This window comes from Alternaria rosae, assembly GCF_020736505.1.
Source record: "Alternaria rosae strain MPI-PUGE-AT-0040 chromosome Unknown BKA58scaffold_5, whole genome shotgun sequence".
Lineage (NCBI taxonomy): Eukaryota > Fungi > Ascomycota > Dothideomycetes > Pleosporales > Pleosporaceae > Alternaria > Alternaria rosae.
Genome location: NW_025763574.1, coordinates 1,301,195 through 1,317,322, shown reverse-complemented (window position 1 = coordinate 1,317,322; position 16,128 = coordinate 1,301,195). Strand labels below are relative to the sequence as shown.

The following is a 16,128-nucleotide window of genomic DNA, read 5'->3' as shown; positions in this document are numbered from 1 at the left end:
AGAAAGACTGCACAGATTCTCCCCCATCCAGCTAGCCTCCAAGCTCCTCTTCTCTCTTTTCACTTTCACGGTGAACAAGACTCTGAACCTAGCACCCCTCTAGCGGCAGTAGCCTAATTCCGTGCACACTATGACCATTGCTACTATGCTCCGTGACCAAAACATGTGACCCTCACCAGCAATCAGTTTCCTCCCCTCCCTTCTTATCCGCCCTCCCTGACCGCCCAAAAGACCACCGCAAAGGCTCAGCGGAAAAGACATGACCCGTCCCAAAGGCACTCTGAACAAGCATCCCCGACCAGTCAAACCCAAGAAGGTCAAGCCTCCCAGACCGATCACACCAAAGAAACCACGCGTATACGGACCAAGACCCATCCCCGGACCCAACGGCAACAAGCTGAAACAAGTACAATACTTCCGGTTTGCTCACAACGACATCGCCATCTACCACTACCAAGCCTCCTTCATCCCAGTCCTCAAACTACGGTCCCTGCTTGACCGCAAGGACCACGGCTTCGTCTGTGCCCTTCGATCCGACGACCCTTTCCGCAAGAAACCCGTCCCACCTGGCGACGAAGTACCACCCGACTGCCTCGAGGTCAGCTACCTGGCCAATGTCTTCCAACTCGGCGGCTCAGCGCTCGGTTTCCGCACAGGCGACAATGTGATAGAGTGGCTGTGCTTTGACAGAGATATTAAAACCAGTATTCTGGATAAGCTCGATGTCAACACCGCAACTGCGAAAATGCTGTTTGAGCATGTCGCTGATATTGAGAGATCGCCATTCACGAGCAAGTGGTCGAGGAAATTGGTTTGGACGGAGCATAGGGATTGGTATGATGCTTTGACGAGGGCGGGGCGGATACAGATGCGGTTCGCCATGTCGTGGAGGGGGTTTGGCGAGAAATTGAGGCAGGAGCATTTGAGGAAGTGGGTTGCTGCTGGTGGGACACTGACCGCCGAGGGGGAGGTTGTGCGGGATGGGACGCTTACCACTGAGGGAATGTTTGTGCGCGATGCGACTCTGACCACCGAGGCGGACGTGGTACGCGATGACAGAGCAGAGACTATCACGCAGGCTCGCCAGCGCGATACCGCTAGCGCAGAGACATTCGGCCGACGCACACCCATATTCCGCGATGAACCTACCAGTCAGCAGTTCGTGTCGCCACAGTCTTGCAGGTCGAAGAACTCCCGATCGTCAAGCACTTCTGTGCTCAGCGACCGAAGCACAAACACACGACAGAAACAACCTCTCCCATCAATGCCCAAGAAATCGAAAGCGGAGCTACTGCTAGAAGGCAAGTACGTTTGATTCGTTATTCGTCTGCATGTGGTCTTGATGGGATGTGGTCGTGGCGGAGGTATTGCATCGGATCTTCCAGCGTTTTTCTTGTACGATGATACCCAGTGCTTGCTCAACTAGCAATGCATTAATGTTTAATGACCAAACAATAAGGGATAATCTTCTAGAACTACAACATGACAAGCGATTGCTACGACACATCGTCTTTCGTTTCTCATGACATCATCACCACCGCGTGCTCGCCCCAAGAGCCACCTTTCACTACCATTACATATCAAGCAATGAGACTTATGCCTTGAGGCCAATCTCGACAGCAGCGAGAATAAACTCCATGAAGCCCGCGTTGGTGTCAATGATGTTCTGAATGTACTCCTCGCTCGTAGGGTAGAAGTTAGTTGGGTAACCAAATTCCATGGTGTATCCGTAGACCTTGGTGAGCTTCTTGTTCTTGTGCCAGCGGCTGAAAGACCAGTCATCAGTCGCTCCGGATGTAGGGTACAGGCCAACGGCTTGTTGAGGGATGTATTCGCGGCCTCCAACGGAAATCATGGCATCGGTGGTGCGGTTGGCTGCGATGCGGATGTTGTCCCAGTCCTCTTGGTCAATGTACTCCTTGTACAGGTTGTCTTCGACGATACCGCGCTTGCCGTCGTAGGCAGGGTTGAACAGGTTCTGTTTGGGGTCGTGGGATTGATCGACGTCATCTCCCCATGAGTAGAGCAGAGTCCCCGCAGCAGAGTGAACGTCGATGTACCAGTGGATGTTAGGGTACTCGTCATACACCCATGCCATATCTCTCGACTCAGGCTCGGAGAACGGTGCAGTACCGTAGAAAGCCTGGGAAGAGGCATTTGTTGAAGCTGGGGAGACGGAAGGGTCGAACTTCTCGGTGAAGTTCCAGAGGAAATCGAAGTTTCTGTTGAGATCTACACCGACGCTGAGGGGTTCGTTGGGCCTGGAAGAGGCTGGGTTGCGGTTCTTTCGCCAGAGGTTGCTGTTAGCTTGGTCGTGGCGTACGCCATCTGGGTTCAGCATGGGAATGAAGACGACACCCGCACCAAGAGCCTTCTTGACTTGACTATTAGTGTACTTCTTATTGCCATAGGTGAGACCGATACGGTGCTCATTCGCGTAAAGAAGGTCAGAGACGAAGTAGATCAGGTTATCAGGTCCTCCGCGCTCACGTGCGTGAATTCCTATTCAAGTTAGTTTCCGTAAGCAATGGCTTCATTGGCCGGTACATACCAGAAGTGAAGTAGATGTACTGCTTATCCTTCTTGATCTTCTGCGCCTTGTTGGCAACACCACCGATGATCTTTGCACCCTCGTAGGTCTTGTGCGGTGTGGTGAAGATGGACATGCCGTACTCTTTCTCCAGACCCTTCATGGCGGTGTAGACTTCGTCGGCATTAAAGACACCAGCGCTCTGGAGCTGGGCGTACTCGCTGGGCTTCCTAGTACCGAGACCGCGGGGTGCGACCTTTCCACCCTTGAAACGATCGCCCTTGCCGATGGGTGCAGTCGCAGTCTGTCGTTTGTTCATGTTGTGTAAAAGCTCAACGCGAACGAGCTCGGGGTCCAGGCTTCGCTTGAAGTGGTCCAGATGGTCCTCTGAGATGACAGCGTGCAGCTTGTGCTCACCACCCGCAGCCATGACAACAGGGCGGCAGCCATAATCAATTTCGCTATTGGCCGAGATGAAGTCATAGAGCTGGTTCTTCTCTTTTGCGTAGAATGCGACGCTCAAGACATCGGAGGCGAGAACAGCGCCGGGAAGCAGACCGAGGAGCGTGGAGACCTTCATGGCGGGCAACGATAATAATGCTGCGACGAGTAAAAATTGAGAGTCGTGCAGATACAGACTGTCGCCATCTTGTTGTTATTTATTCAAGGTCGATTGCTTGGTACTCTCTGTCGCGAGCCTCTAAGACAAGAGCATTGCTTCCAGCTTCCTCATCCGGTAATGGGGAGGCGGTTCTCCAAGACTCCAAGACAGCAAGCGTACTTGGCTGGCGTACCTGCCCTACGATTCTAAGCAGGTCCGAACTGTTATCTTCTGCTATGGCCACACGAGATGTACTCTAACGCAAATGATGGCGCTGGCAGCGGGCCAACAGATGCAAAAAAGCTCTAAAGGATCCAGACTCCTGGTCCATGGTGTAGAAGGCGTTGCCAAGACTGTTAAATGTGGGTTAGCAAGGCACCGGCGATTCTTGCTACAGAATCGTGAGTGATTTCCAGATAAGCATCGCCCCGAAGCTGTCAAAATTAAGCACTGGGTTCCCCACAGTCGAGTGGATGTGTAGTATGTCTGGGGTGACACAGGGAGGAAGAGCAGGAGAAGGCGCAGGGCTGCAACTGATGCACGCTAGGATGGCGCGAAAAACGATTCCCACATTGCCGCATGACGCTGTCCTTGCAAGCCGAGCGAGTATGTTCGTAGCGTGTTGGCGATCATGTATTGGAATGTGCGATGAGCGGAGGATCATAGGTGATGATTGTCTCAACGACGCGTTCGCGCTCGTTGCCAAGACACTGCGCAGCTAACGCCTATCTCCGCGCCCAGATGTGTTCGTCATCTCCTTCATCGACTGTCAAAAGCAAACATGAAACCGCCTTGATATCCGATTGCGCCTGCGAGGCAACCCGAACTCGCGATGGATTACAGCCCTCTACCTCCAGAAGTCAACGTCCTACTGCTGGGCGATTCAGAAGTCGGGAAGTCGACGTTCTTATCGTGAGTTCGGTGCGCGACATGGACGTGAAGCCTATGTCAATCAATAGCTTATGGCCTTTGCTAATATATTCCCAGTCGCCTGTCACTCGGCGTACAGCCTCAGGGCGACGACCTCCCACCGTATGAACTTCCCAAGCTACGCGACATCGACCAGCCCTATGCCTTCGACATCTCGCTCTACGGTCGTTCTTATAGGCTACAGTTCTTTGACACTGCGTCGCCTAAGAACTACACTCTCCTGCATCCGCAATTTGTGATCCTCTGCTACGACATTTCTTCGCGCGAGTCGCTTGATTCTCTTGCCTCGACGTGGCTGCCGATCGTAAATAAGCACTTCAACTACGATGAGAACCTGCCTGTGATGGTCCTGGGCTTGAAGAGAGACCTGAGGAAACAATGGACATTAGCGGAGCATGGCCCAGATAAGAAGGGCAAGGGGCCGAGTGTTATGCCACACGAGGGTCTGCAGGCGGCGCAGAGGATGCTGTGTGATCACTATGCCGAGTGCAGCGCGCTGACAGGGGAGCTATGTAGGCAGGTGCTGGAAGACGTTGCAAAGACGAGCGCGAAGACCACGACTGAGAAGGGCGCGAAAAGTCAAGGGGCTGACATGTGTAGTATGATGTAGTTGGTGGATCACCAAGAGTACGATTGAATACGAGCGCGTCGAACAGGACACCTGCACAGGGAACATAGGTTTGAGCATCGCAGTGTTTAGTGCAAAGGCGTTTAACAGCCTTGTGGTAGCAAAAAGAATGCATTGGGATTCGAGTGCAACAGCAAAAAAACGGTTCATGCGACACCTGTGTGATTCGAACACACGCTCCCGAAGGAACTGGCTGACTTTCCTGTGAAGGACTAGCAGGCCAGCGCGTTAACCACTCCCTACAAGTTTGATTAGTAAGCGTTGACAGTAGATGGACTGGATGAGCGTACGCCAAAGTGCCAAGACATCTGCTTGAATGCTGATTGATGGAGAGCGAGGAAATTAGAGCGTTAATATCAGAAACCGATGAAGCCAACTTGCGCTATGGTTGAGCGGGGAAGCGGGGTTCATGTGGGGTCCGACAGCACAACCAGGGAGAGACGCATTCGACGGCACACCCAGTCTACATGCAGTGCTTGCTTTAAGCGCCTTGGACAGTTATGAACGCGGAGATGTGTTAGTTGAGAATGTGAAAGACGGGTGAAAATTTATCTACTCTCACATCTCACAGAAGTGCACTAGTCCTCTGGGGGTTAGGAGCATTTCAGAAAACCAAAGTATTGGCATTCGGTCAGAATCCAACTAAAGACTAACAGCGCCTTGCAATTTTTAAGTGCTTCACCGATTTACATGTAGTGAAAGCCTTCAGATTGACTAAACCCAGATCTCTGCTTGAAGACAGCAGCTTTGTCCAGATGGTTAGTCGGCTGAAAAGCCTTAGAAGAAACGGGTAACCATACGGCCAACGCACGAAAATGAACTTTGTTCTGCCCATGCCAAAGTCGCTCTCACTCAGCTATGCGCTGTTTCAAATCGCGATGTGACGAATGCTGCATCATTTGTGACGACACTTCACCGGCCTCTGGCTCGCTTACATGCGCGCCAATCACACGCCATTCGTCCCTGCGTCCTGGAGCTGGCTCAGGCTCCGCCTCATCATCACAACTCAACAACTCCTCGACGCTTGTCGTGCCCTTGCTCCCGTCGCTACGTATGTATACACGTCAAATTCCATCGGCGACGTGGCACCAGTCCAGCTGTTCAAGTCCCTCTCGTTGAGTTGCCTTGTCAATACATCATGGGGCGGGCGCCCGAGTGCTGAGGCAGGCATTCTTCGTTCGCATTTCCGCTCATCGAGTTCCGTAGCCCTGGCCGCCTGAAAATGTACAATGACCGAGGCTGACGTACAGCCGACGAAGGCAACAACTCCCACGGCTGAAACACTTTGGGGACGTACCACGGAAACCTCATCCAGGAGCGGACAGTGTTACCCTTGCATGCAGTATTCTTGGAAACGCCAGATCTAGGTTGTCACGTTGGAAGGAGGGCTTCACGTGGTAAGAAGACCGCAAACTTGAACATGACCATGAAGGAACAGACATCCTTTTCTGCATTAAAGCGAAATGCACCTCACAGTATTGTCAACAACAACGTGGTAGCCAAATTATCCTTCCCACTAAACCGAAACGCCAACTCGAAGCCTCGAGACATCATAATGGTCCGTATACCATAATTCATCAGTCGGTCCGCCCAGGGACAAATGCACGCTAAAGAATACTTGACGAGAAAGAGGTTGAACGTATTAAACGGAAACATGGGTATAGGGCGCATGCTCTTCGGACTCCCAGACCATGGCACGAAGTGAAATCAAGGCTGTCTTTTGCGCCGCGATCATGTACTCCGTCTTATGCGTTGATTTATTGGGATGGGCGCGTTTACGAAGACGTTGGATTCGTCGGCGATGCGAGACTGCTTCTCCTCATATTCCAAGGAAGACAGCTTTAGATCATCGATTTGTGCCTATCAAGTCAGCCTTCATACGCGGGGGAATGGTACGCTTGAGCTACCTTGGTCAGCGGTGGTCCAATGGTGGTTATCAGAAATCCGTCGCGTCCCTGTCGACAAAATTAGCGCTCTGCTATACTCAACAACAACCATTGCAAAGTACCTGGAAGGTGTAGGGCCGAACAATCGCATCCGGGCCGCAATGATAGCGTATCTCGTTCTGAATAACGGCTCTTGAGATGCCGAAGCCTGGCACGAAGTACGAGTTGGGCACAGCCATGATGATGGGGTTGGGATGATCACGTCGGCAGGGTATTGCAATGTTGGCTGGACTCGATGTTCGCAGGCTGGAGATGATGGTAAGGTTGGGCGCGCTGGGGACTTATACATCTGACTCGCAGCCTTGCGACTGGGGAATCGGTTGCATACACTCTATCTACACCGGTTCCAGTCCGGATGAGGATGCGATGCATCGGCTGCGACCAAGTCCCCCGTTGGGCGTGGACGCGTCCGCCTCATTGTTCGCCTCGAAAGCCCAATCACCGCCATTGGGCAGCGACTAAGACCGGGTCTTGCAGCACCCTTTGCAATTGACCACTCAGGGAATTCCCACTGCATTCTCTGGTATATCTCTTACTCTTGGAGGATTATTGCGGTTTCGTTATGCTTCGCATCTCGGCGCTAATTGCTGGAGCGGCCAACGCAGCTGCCACGTCTGCAGATGGATGGTCTCTCGCGACAACTACGGATGCTTAAAGACGATCTCTTCGCCACCAAACGTTCCAAAGTGGTTTGCGATATGTGATACTCCTACACCCTCTTGCAGTTCCAAGCCAGCGGGCTCAACCTGTTCTTCCAGATGCGATGAACTTGGCGCCAAAGGTTTCTAGCGGAGAAACCTCGACGCCGATCATACCCCGGCTCAACTTCCACGATGGGTGACACCCAGTCGCCCCACGGTAATCGCACAGCAGAAGGAAAACAGTGTCGCGGTGTCTAAATTCGGCCAGCGTGGCTTCACCGCTAGATCCGTTAAGCGAACGACGCGATCGCATCCAGGAGATCCCTTCCGCACGCGCTGCTATGGGTATGAATGCATCCAGCTACGGGGATGTTCCAGGTTTTGAATATCCCAAGAGCCGAGCCGAGACCCTATAGTATCCACCATCATGTACCTTGGTTGACGCAACAACGGTACCCGAGCACTTGGGCTCCTTCTACAGCAGACGGACTAAGCGCCAACACCATTTGGCGACACTATCTCACTGTGAGGCGAGCCTGGTTTACCCCGCTTGTCATTGATGATCTACTTCGACACTACCAGGAGAGGTGATAGATTACGGCATGTGGTGCCAATGGCAAGAAGAGAGTGTTCAGCAAACACCTCTTGCTATCGCTTCGATTGTGAAGCTGTTCATCTGAGGTGTTCATGCGTTCTGTTCCCTTCGGCATAGATCATCTCTTACAGCCAACAAATCTCAACGGAACGCGCATCATTGCTCGAAAATACAGGATCACCACCGGAGCTCCATCCTAACGGCGGTCTCGGCTCTTACAATGGCCGCATGAGTCGTGTACACGTGTGCGACTACACGAACATGTGCCCAATGCCCAACGTCCGAGCGTTTAGGTTCGATCATAACAAGCATTCTATCGTCGTAGTCAGCCTACTGTATGTACCTACAGCACCTTATGCACCGGACTACCCCGCAAAATTCATTATGCAGTCGCCTCGTACGCCACCTCACCTTGCATCCGGTGTCAAGGTGTCCCCGAAATCTTCGCCTTACGTCATGATGTCACGGATGGGACGACACGACGCAGTGTATGTTGTGAGGTAGTATGAGTTTGGAGAGCGAACCTGGTTGCGGCCACTTTGCGGGCTACGAGGAACCCCGGGCACATCGAATGCGTGATCACGCCATAACGAGTCGGCGGTTCCTACTTACCGGCCTTACTGGAAGACAGCGGAAGATGGCGCAACCCGAGGTACTCCGCAACTAACGCAAGACCAGAGAGCGTACCTACCGTGACTGTACAGAAGCAGTGCAGGGGATACTGAGCGGCTTGGAAGTAACGCACCTAGTGTTGACAAGAAAGCGCATTCAGGGACGGATGATCATATGTAGGATCTGACAAGCAAGGTACGGCTACCGCTTCCGGCAGAAAGCAATTCCTTCGAAACCAACAGTTCGTCAAAGCGGCCGAAATCATAAGCCCGAGAAGTCACCTCGCTGTCACTCTGCTCTGTCATACGATTGCTTTTCGATCTCGTCTAGCATTTCACATGTATAAGGCCTTGTTCACCGGACACTGACAAGGCTCAGCCCGGTTGTGATCATTCGGGGCGACAACCTCGACAACATCGTGTTCTTGTGGTCAGCCAGCGATCCTGCAGGCGTGTCCTGACGAAATGCACGACTGTCACTGGGCTGTCACTTTGCAGAGCAATGGTCCTTCTAATGGGCAACCGCGACGGATGACTAGCACACTGGAGATGGGAGGGTATCAGGCAACGCGTTCTGTGATGTCTTCCGTGCCTATGGAGGCCAGCACACTCTGATTGAGACCCGATAGGCGATGCGCCCAAAGGAAGATGCCGTCGAAACCCCCACTCGCCACAGACTAGTAAGCTGCCTCCAGCCCATGTCTGCCCTGTTCGAAAAGTAGAACCGGAGCACGGGTCAGCAGGACTACGTGTGAGACTATTGGCATGAATTCTGCTAACGACTGCTATATGTGGTCACCTAGATACTTGTTCAACAAGGAGATACCTTGTATACATTGCTGTTCCGTGTCAGTTACTCGCGTCAGCTTCATTCCATGGCCCCACGCCACCGTCATCACACGGCGACCGAGAGCCCACCACCGCAAAATCCCGCGAACAATACACGCTTTATCCGGTAATCGGACACGATGACTCTGTCATTGATGGACAAAGATCGAACGCAATAAGCACAAGGCTTCACGCTCTTAGTAGTGGAGGCGGAACGCAGCCGAACGAACTGAAGGGGACCACTATTCGCCCGTGTTTGATCGCAATCCGTACATGCAGCTTGCGATATCTCAAGAAAAGTGCAATCACACATTCGCCACGAGCGGCATTTCTAGCACGAACCGTGGATCTCGCGTGCCACGTCAACTGCCCTTGTCAATGTGCGTTTACCGTTGTTGATCGCGGTAAAATGCATGCAGCGCATCATATGCAGGTCTTGTTAAGACCCAGTACCTGCACAAGGCTTACCAGAATCTTCCACAAACGCCCCTTCACAAAGGGTTCTGTCCAAAAAGTGAGGCTTCGTAATTTCCGAAGTCGTAACCCTGTTTGCCGATCCGATTACGCCTAGGGTCGAAACGACCATCTCAATGTGTTCTGCCGACTATGCAGCGATCGGTATCACCACTCCACACGGCGCACTTGAGCAACATGAGTAATTGAGGATTTTTGAAGCAAGGCGACCAATGGAAGTTGTGGTAGAGCCTCGTGCGATTCAAGTGTCGATCCTTTGGGTTGGCGAAGCGGCCCACTTGACCCATTGACTTTGCTTATTGCGGAGCCGGAGTCGTGAGCCTCACAAATGTCTTGACAGATTTCTCGAACACCCTCTTCTGGATCCCCCTGAATGATTCTGATGGTCATTGTACAGCATCATCGACCTCAAGACAGACGACGTACATTGAAGGCTTGTCGAAATCGTTACACTGACAAGATCCAGTTGAACCATGAATGCCAAACACGATGCGTTAAAACTTGCCGATATAGTCTTTCATCTGTACTACATGTCCCTCGTGTCCGCGGACGGCTCAAGCGAGAGAATGTGATCCATCCACGTTTGCCGCATGCGGTCGCGCTCGAGCAGTCAACAACAATTCCTTTCCGATGACCCAAAACCTGGGCTATGCGAATACGATTGGCCCTCTCCTAGATACAATTACCACGATACCTATGTGACACATCTCCTCAATCTGCTCCTGGAGGTTACAGCTATATGGTCGCAATGTCACCGAAGCTGGCCATACTGCGACTACGTATTCGACGGCTCTGCGAGCACGATGATCACCCATCGTCCATCGTAGGATTCAAAGTGCCATTGATCGTGCTAAAGCAATGTAAAGCTGGTGGTAGATCACACAACTAGCTGAAGGGCGCAGAGGTCCAACCCGACAGTCCGTACCTGTGAGTGTTCATGACTTCAATAGACACATTTTTGGTATCATTCGTGTTCTTTTTATATGTACTGGCGGGATTATCTCCTCTTAGCTTATCGCAACTAACAAAGGCGACCTCGAATCCAGACATTTGCTTTAGCAGTAAATTCGCATCACATTGACAGTGGTCTTCGGACGCCGGCAAGGTCGTGCGAGACTGTGTCTCCCTTCCACTCATTCACCAGTGCTTGCGTGAGGCTCCCTGTATGGTAATATTTGAGCAGATCGACGATGTCTGCCACTCCTTACCACTACATTTCCAACCAGTCGGCCGGGAATGCTATCGCATTCGAAGCCTAGTTAACGGATCTAGATTCTACATTATTCATTCCTCAAGACCTTGGCCGTGCTCTACGTATTCTTCAGGGTCGATTCTGATGCCGAAGGTGGACAGAAGAAGCTTGGTTTGTCTGCTTCTGGCTTACTGGTTTGTGATACGACGGTCTGCTGGGTCAGATACGACGGCTCCTTAAGTACGCTACAAGAGAAGCTCCTTCAGGGTTGTTCATGGTGTCGAAGGTGGTCGATGGAAGCTTTAATTGTCTGCCCCTGGCTAACAAGCTGGGAAGCCTCAAGGGGGTAAACAGAGACACGGATACTCACAGCATTAATAAGGGTGCTTTGTGCATGCTGCCCATTATTCCCTGTAGTCGATACGGATACGCCTGACTTGATGCGCCAAAGGTCGGGCCTGTTGGTGACGTAATCGATTGGTTGACTACCAGTGACGCAGGAGACCAAGGCCCGGTTCGATGTGGCAGCTGATCCTCGTTTTGCTTGAGCCACTCAAACTCAATGAGCATGTCTTTGATGATGGTTCCTTGGAACATGTTGTCCGGGACCGCACACTTCACTCGGAAGTGGTGTTGTAGATCTTGTGGGTAGCTGTCGAGTTGCTTCTTGTTCCAGCGTCGAGTAATTACCGGCAAGGTGTTACGGCGGAAATTCTTGCGGCAGTAGACACTAAGGACGTTGTATAAGAAGTTGCGGTTGAGGTCCTTAACACGACCATTCCGGGAATCCACTTGTGCGTCGAGGCTGAGAATCACCTTCAAAACTTCTCTAGTGGGGAATACATGTGACCCCTCACATTTGGGGTTGGTACAGTCTTCATTTCTCTTTGAGAATTGCTTTGAAGCAGTGGATGGTGTTGACGGCCTTGCCATCGCAACCGAACTTGGAAGGGTTGATCAGCGGCCCTTCATTGATCTTGCCCAAGGTCTGCCTCATCGATGCTGGCAGCTCTTGGTATCGTAGCGTGCGCGGAGTCACCTTGATCAACCGAGTGTAAGGGATTTGGGGGTCGCGATTGGGCCAGGACACAGAAGAGGTTCTGACGTGATCTCGATGGAGGCTCCTGGAGTGTACATGCCGTAATCCATAGAGTATTCTTTGACAGTTAGAGGTGCGGGAAGGATACGTATAGCGCTTTTGAGGCCGTACAACTAGGTCTGAGAAATATGTAGCCCTCTCGGGTGGCCCGGTCTTCGTTTTCCGTTAGTCTAGGAAGACTTGTCTTCCTCGCGCATCCTCTTTCAAGCCGTCACGGAGTCTTTTTGGCTCTAATGTCGATACCATCCACCGGTAGAACTCCTCATGCAGCCTCGTCACCTTATCTATAGTCGTCGCGGTTCTCCTCCTACTGCTATACATCAAATTTAGCATCGTTCTGAGCTCTCATCATCGGATCTTGTTCTGTGTCGATGATTTCTCTGTAGCTTGAACCGGGCAGTGAGCCGTTAGCTATTCACACGATGTGATTGGGCGTCTGGACTCGTAGCTGGCGCATGGCCTCCTCAAGCTGTGTTTCCGTGAGCTGCCAGGTGTGCTCGTTGAGATATTTTGCAAACACCATCAACTCAGAGGGGAGTGTCGCGATCGACTGGTCTGTTTGAGCTGCGCCACCCTGTTTGATGTCTCTGGGTGTTTCCTTGGGTGGCGCGGCGGACCTTAGCGCGCTTTGTGTTGGGGCATGGTTTCTTTGTGGCTCTGGCGGTGGTTTTGACCGAGGAGGGAAACTGGCGGTCGGGTGGTTCCTTGATGGTCCCTTGGGCGTTGAGCTAGGACCGGCCATCTCCTGAAGGTGATGGAGTGACTTTGCAGAGATATCTAGCATTTTGCTAATGAAGTCGTTAAACTTTAGCAGAGCAGCATGGTGATTCATAACTAGGTGTAGGAGACGGAACGCTCAGTCAATAAGCGTTGTCGCTTGTTTTGCGTATTCATTTTTTGTGGATAGGTTGTATTACGGCCGTCGCTCGAATTTATATGACAAGTAAGAAATGCGGAATAGCGATTGCATCTACAATGCTCTTAAAAAGCTAGCATATTGATAGTCAAGATGAAAACTAGGCGTTTGTGAAGACAAGTAAGAAGGCACATAGAACTAGCATGTTGTCGGAGAGGATCAACAGTCTTAGCAAGAGGAATCAACTATATTACACATCTTCAGCTTCAATTACGCGACGCTCTCGGTACATCTGTGGATAAAACAACGGAAAACCTGGTCAAAGGCGCACTGCGCAATGCCAGAGGAGCGTCTACACCTTTCGTGGCTATTCTGTTATTGTCTCAAAGACTTTCGTGTTGACCTTGGGCTACCTCGAAGCTGTCACGATTATTTCACATAACGAAGCACGACTCCAACAACCAGCGTGAACCAAGACCAGGGCCCTATGCTGAATCAACGGCGCATTCTCTTCTTTGTGTATACCTTAGGCTATACTTTTGTCGCCTACACAACTCATGAAAAATCCAGGCAGAAGCCCACAATGACCACTCTGGCTGCTGAGAGCATCTGATACGACGAAGCAGTAAGATACAAATGACGCGTCATCACCAAATGCAAACCCCCATGCCTACCCAATCGCGACCCGTCACACTCAGCAGTCCACGCCATCTTCTACAACCGCGCCAACATCTCGCCCTACCTCCCGTCAACACCTTCTGTACTGCACCCCGCCCTGTAGTCATCTGCAACTAGCCATCGTGCATCGATCCTACGACACTCATCGCACACAACATTCGTGCGGTACTGGTACCGAAGCGTGGCTTCGCACGCTAAGCCCGCCAACTTCGGGAACTCCGACGATCCCTTAGGCCGCAATCAGGCCAAGTGCGCGGGAAGATGGCGTAAGCGAGCAACCCTGGCGTGTAATCCTGGTCTGTTAAGGCGATGCCGAATGCATGGAACTGGGAATGGTGGATAGGATGCTGGGCGATGCATGATTGCGCATGATATTGTGTGATGATGGCCGTGTTGCGCGATCGATGGAAAGTTTCCAGTTGCTAATTTTGCGCCATGGGGTTGTGTCCTGGAAAGGTTGCGTTGCATTGTGATTCGTGAGGAAGCACATTGGCACATGTCCATGCTACTGCTAGAGCCTCCATTACTCCTCACTCAGCCCTATTTAGTGTATGACGTCCGTAGGATTGAAGGCCACGCTAAGGTATCTGCCTTACGAACAACCGTTTGGTAAAAGCCCTGTTGCATTGCATCCACGTGCATAATCGGTCGGCTCCGCAGTGTGGGATTCGACGGTGCGAGTTCAATCTGGCCATGTGCCTGTCAAGCTGAAAGCTAGTGCACAACGCTAAAAGCAGTTAGTTCGAGGTACCCATATCGCTCCAGGTTCCAGATTCGTTTCTTGATGAGGGGTTGGTTAGTAACAGGCTTGTGTGCGATTTTGTGCTCATGAGATGGTGTTGACGTGCTTGAAATACCAATAGTGATTAGAGTATTGACATGAAAAGAAGTAAAGAAAACGATATAGATGAAGTAACTCAAGAAGACACTAGGACAAGACATTTCAGCCTAAAAGCCGCAATTGATAAAAAGCCATTACAAGAAAGAAGGAAACGCTTTGAAAACTGTCTTTCGGTCAAATTTACCCGAGTATTCCTATGCTTTTGCCATGCTTTGCTGTACTGTATGCCATCATTCGCATGCAAATCTGCCGACCGGTCGCTTGTGCCTTCCAAAAGAGCGGAACATGTCCCATGCACCAAAATGATTCAAGACGCCAACGCCAACGCTAAAGTAGGCTATCATCCAGGGCTACCCCAAAGAAACAAAGTGTATGTGCTTCCCAAAATGTGTGACCAGCACTAGAATATTAGTATTCGAAAGGCCGGAGCATTGAATCGCGATGTGTAGGCATGTCCTGCCACTAGAGACTCGCCGGAGGAGACGTGTGCGGGGAATCGATGAAGAGAGGAGGGCCGAATCCGCTGCAGTATAATGTGGAAATGGGTGTACTCGTACGATGTTCATGATAGTCTCAGTCCGATGGAGAGCTCCGGGCGGTGTTGTTGCTGTTGTCGTGAATGCTTATCGTCGAGTCATGAGTATCTGTTGGATCTGTGCCAGCGAAGGATCTTCATTCAGCCACTTGCCCTGCGAGGCGTCTGCGGCGCGCAGCGTGTTTTCGACATAGGCATCGCTGATTGCGAGGAGTTCCTGTAGTCCAATAGTCAGTTTCGATCTTAGTGAGCTAGCATGCAATCTTTCCAGCCTGGTGCTTCTCGTCGCTTCTGAATTCCTCTCCTCCAATCTCAAAGTGGAATAGGGGAATGGCACACTCAACGTACATTCCTCATTGTGGCATCAGCCTGCTGTAGTGCACCCAGATGGCTTGCGTTGGGCCTCTGGCCACGCAAGACGCTGTTGCGGGCGTTCATCCACCGCAGACCAGCGTGGGCTCGTAGGTAAGCGCGTTGGCATTGGAAGCGTCGCACAGCGGCGTCTGTGATGATGCTACAACTCGTCAGACTTCTCTCTCGTGCTAGCTTCTGCAGTCCCTCATGATGAAAATAGGCAGGAGGAAGTGACCTACTTTCTCAGTTGCTGCTTCTCTGCTTCCGGATCCCCTGAACCCGTGCTGGCACTGCCAGAGAAGGGTGTCTGTAGGATTGCCTGTGCCTCGCTGGTGCATTGTCGTAGCAGAGAGTAACCCTCAAGGTAGTACTCTTCTGCTGTAGGATTGGCGCGTAACTGGACGAGGTAGTGTTGTAGGTTGCGGAAGTCGGTCATGATCTCTGCAATGCGCATGGCACGGGCATCGTTGACTATATGTATGTCAGCCTTTGTGGTTTGGATAGTCGAATGAACTAGGGATGTTTGGAAGATGAACTTCTTTTGCTGGAGTAGAGAGAGCCTTACGACCGTCAGACATGGTAGCTTCGGTTTTTTTTTGAAATGAAGATCGACTGGCGACAGATTGATGAAGTGGCTAATAAGAAGTAAGTCGTAGATGGTAGAAGAGAACTAGGCTTGCTGGTGTGGATGGGCAGTGAATTGAGGCGGCGTGGCGAGTATTAAATAGCACGTAGGAGACATGTATTCACGATGATGATGATGGTGGTGGTAGTGTCCACGAGCAAGGC

General features: G+C 51.6%; 5 protein-coding genes across 5 annotated transcripts; 2 read left to right on the top strand and 3 right to left on the bottom strand.

Moving 5' to 3' along the window:
• Positions 1-259: 259 nt before the first annotated feature.
• BKA58DRAFT_420921 (uncharacterized protein) lies at positions 260-1,315 on the top strand (the record flags this gene model as incomplete). Its single annotated transcript, XM_046172757.1, has 1 exon — positions 260-1,315. The coding sequence occupies one exon, from the start codon at positions 260-262 to the stop codon at positions 1,313-1,315; it is 1,056 nt and encodes a 351-aa protein (XP_046025217.1).
• Positions 1,316-1,499: 184 nt separating this feature from the next.
• BKA58DRAFT_175226 (zinc carboxypeptidase A 1 precursor) lies at positions 1,500-3,455 on the bottom strand. The gene is made up of 2 exons (XM_046165265.1): positions 2,552-3,455; positions 1,500-2,502 (listed from the first exon to the last, which is right to left on the bottom strand). Exons 1-2 carry the CDS (start codon positions 3,108-3,110, stop codon positions 1,595-1,597), a joined length of 1,467 nt encoding a protein of 488 aa, XP_046025216.1. The 5' UTR covers positions 3,111-3,455; the 3' UTR covers positions 1,500-1,594.
• Positions 3,456-3,876: 421 nt separating this feature from the next.
• Positions 3,877-4,928, top strand: BKA58DRAFT_361087 (P-loop containing nucleoside triphosphate hydrolase protein). The gene is made up of 2 exons (XM_046168773.1): positions 3,877-4,043; positions 4,119-4,928. Exons 1-2 carry the CDS (start codon positions 3,964-3,966, stop codon positions 4,669-4,671), a joined length of 633 nt encoding a protein of 210 aa, XP_046025215.1. The 5' UTR covers positions 3,877-3,963; the 3' UTR covers positions 4,672-4,928.
• A 1,236-nt stretch (positions 4,929-6,164) lies between these two features.
• On the bottom strand, positions 6,165-7,220 carry BKA58DRAFT_175139 (uncharacterized protein). Its single transcript, XM_046165264.1, has 3 exons — positions 6,698-7,220; positions 6,597-6,644; positions 6,165-6,549 (listed from the first exon to the last, which is right to left on the bottom strand). Exons 1-3 carry the CDS (start codon positions 6,812-6,814, stop codon positions 6,421-6,423), a joined length of 294 nt encoding a protein of 97 aa, XP_046025214.1. The 5' UTR covers positions 6,815-7,220; the 3' UTR covers positions 6,165-6,420.
• Positions 7,221-14,963: 7,743 nt separating this feature from the next.
• Positions 14,964-16,048, bottom strand: BKA58DRAFT_175114 (uncharacterized protein). Its single transcript, XM_046165263.1, has 4 exons — positions 15,905-16,048; positions 15,579-15,810; positions 15,334-15,499; positions 14,964-15,202 (listed from the first exon to the last, which is right to left on the bottom strand). Exons 1-4 carry the CDS (start codon positions 15,915-15,917, stop codon positions 15,074-15,076), a joined length of 540 nt encoding a protein of 179 aa, XP_046025213.1. The 5' UTR covers positions 15,918-16,048; the 3' UTR covers positions 14,964-15,073.
• Between the last annotated feature and the right edge of the window lie 80 nt (positions 16,049-16,128).

Coding starts and splice junctions, on each gene's coding strand:
- BKA58DRAFT_175139 (XM_046165264.1), bottom strand. CDS start 6,814: ATGGCTGTGCCCAACTCGTACTTCGTGCCAGGCTTCGGCATCTCAAGA. Junction 6,645..6,697: donor TTCGGCCCTACACCTTCCAG/GTACTTTGCAAT, acceptor TTTTGTCGACAG/GGACGCGACGGATTTCTGAT. Junction 6,550..6,596: donor TTGGACCACCGCTGACCAAG/GTAGCTCAAGCG, acceptor CTGACTTGATAG/GCACAAATCGATGATCTAAA.
- BKA58DRAFT_175226 (XM_046165265.1), bottom strand. CDS start 3,110: ATGAAGGTCTCCACGCTCCTCGGTCTGCTTCCCGGCGCTGTTCTCGCC. Junction 2,503..2,551: donor GTACATCTACTTCACTTCTG/GTATGTACCGGC, acceptor TAACTTGAATAG/GAATTCACGCACGTGAGCGC.
- BKA58DRAFT_361087 (XM_046168773.1), top strand. CDS start 3,964: ATGGATTACAGCCCTCTACCTCCAGAAGTCAACGTCCTACTGCTGGGC. Junction 4,044..4,118: donor GGGAAGTCGACGTTCTTATC/GTGAGTTCGGTG, acceptor ATATATTCCCAG/TCGCCTGTCACTCGGCGTAC.
- BKA58DRAFT_175114 (XM_046165263.1), bottom strand. Junction 15,500..15,578: donor GAGAAGCAGCAACTGAGAAA/GTAGGTCACTTC, acceptor GACGAGTTGTAG/CATCATCACAGACGCCGCTG. Junction 15,203..15,333: donor CTGATGCCACAATGAGGAAT/GTACGTTGAGTG, acceptor ATTGGACTACAG/GAACTCCTCGCAATCAGCGA.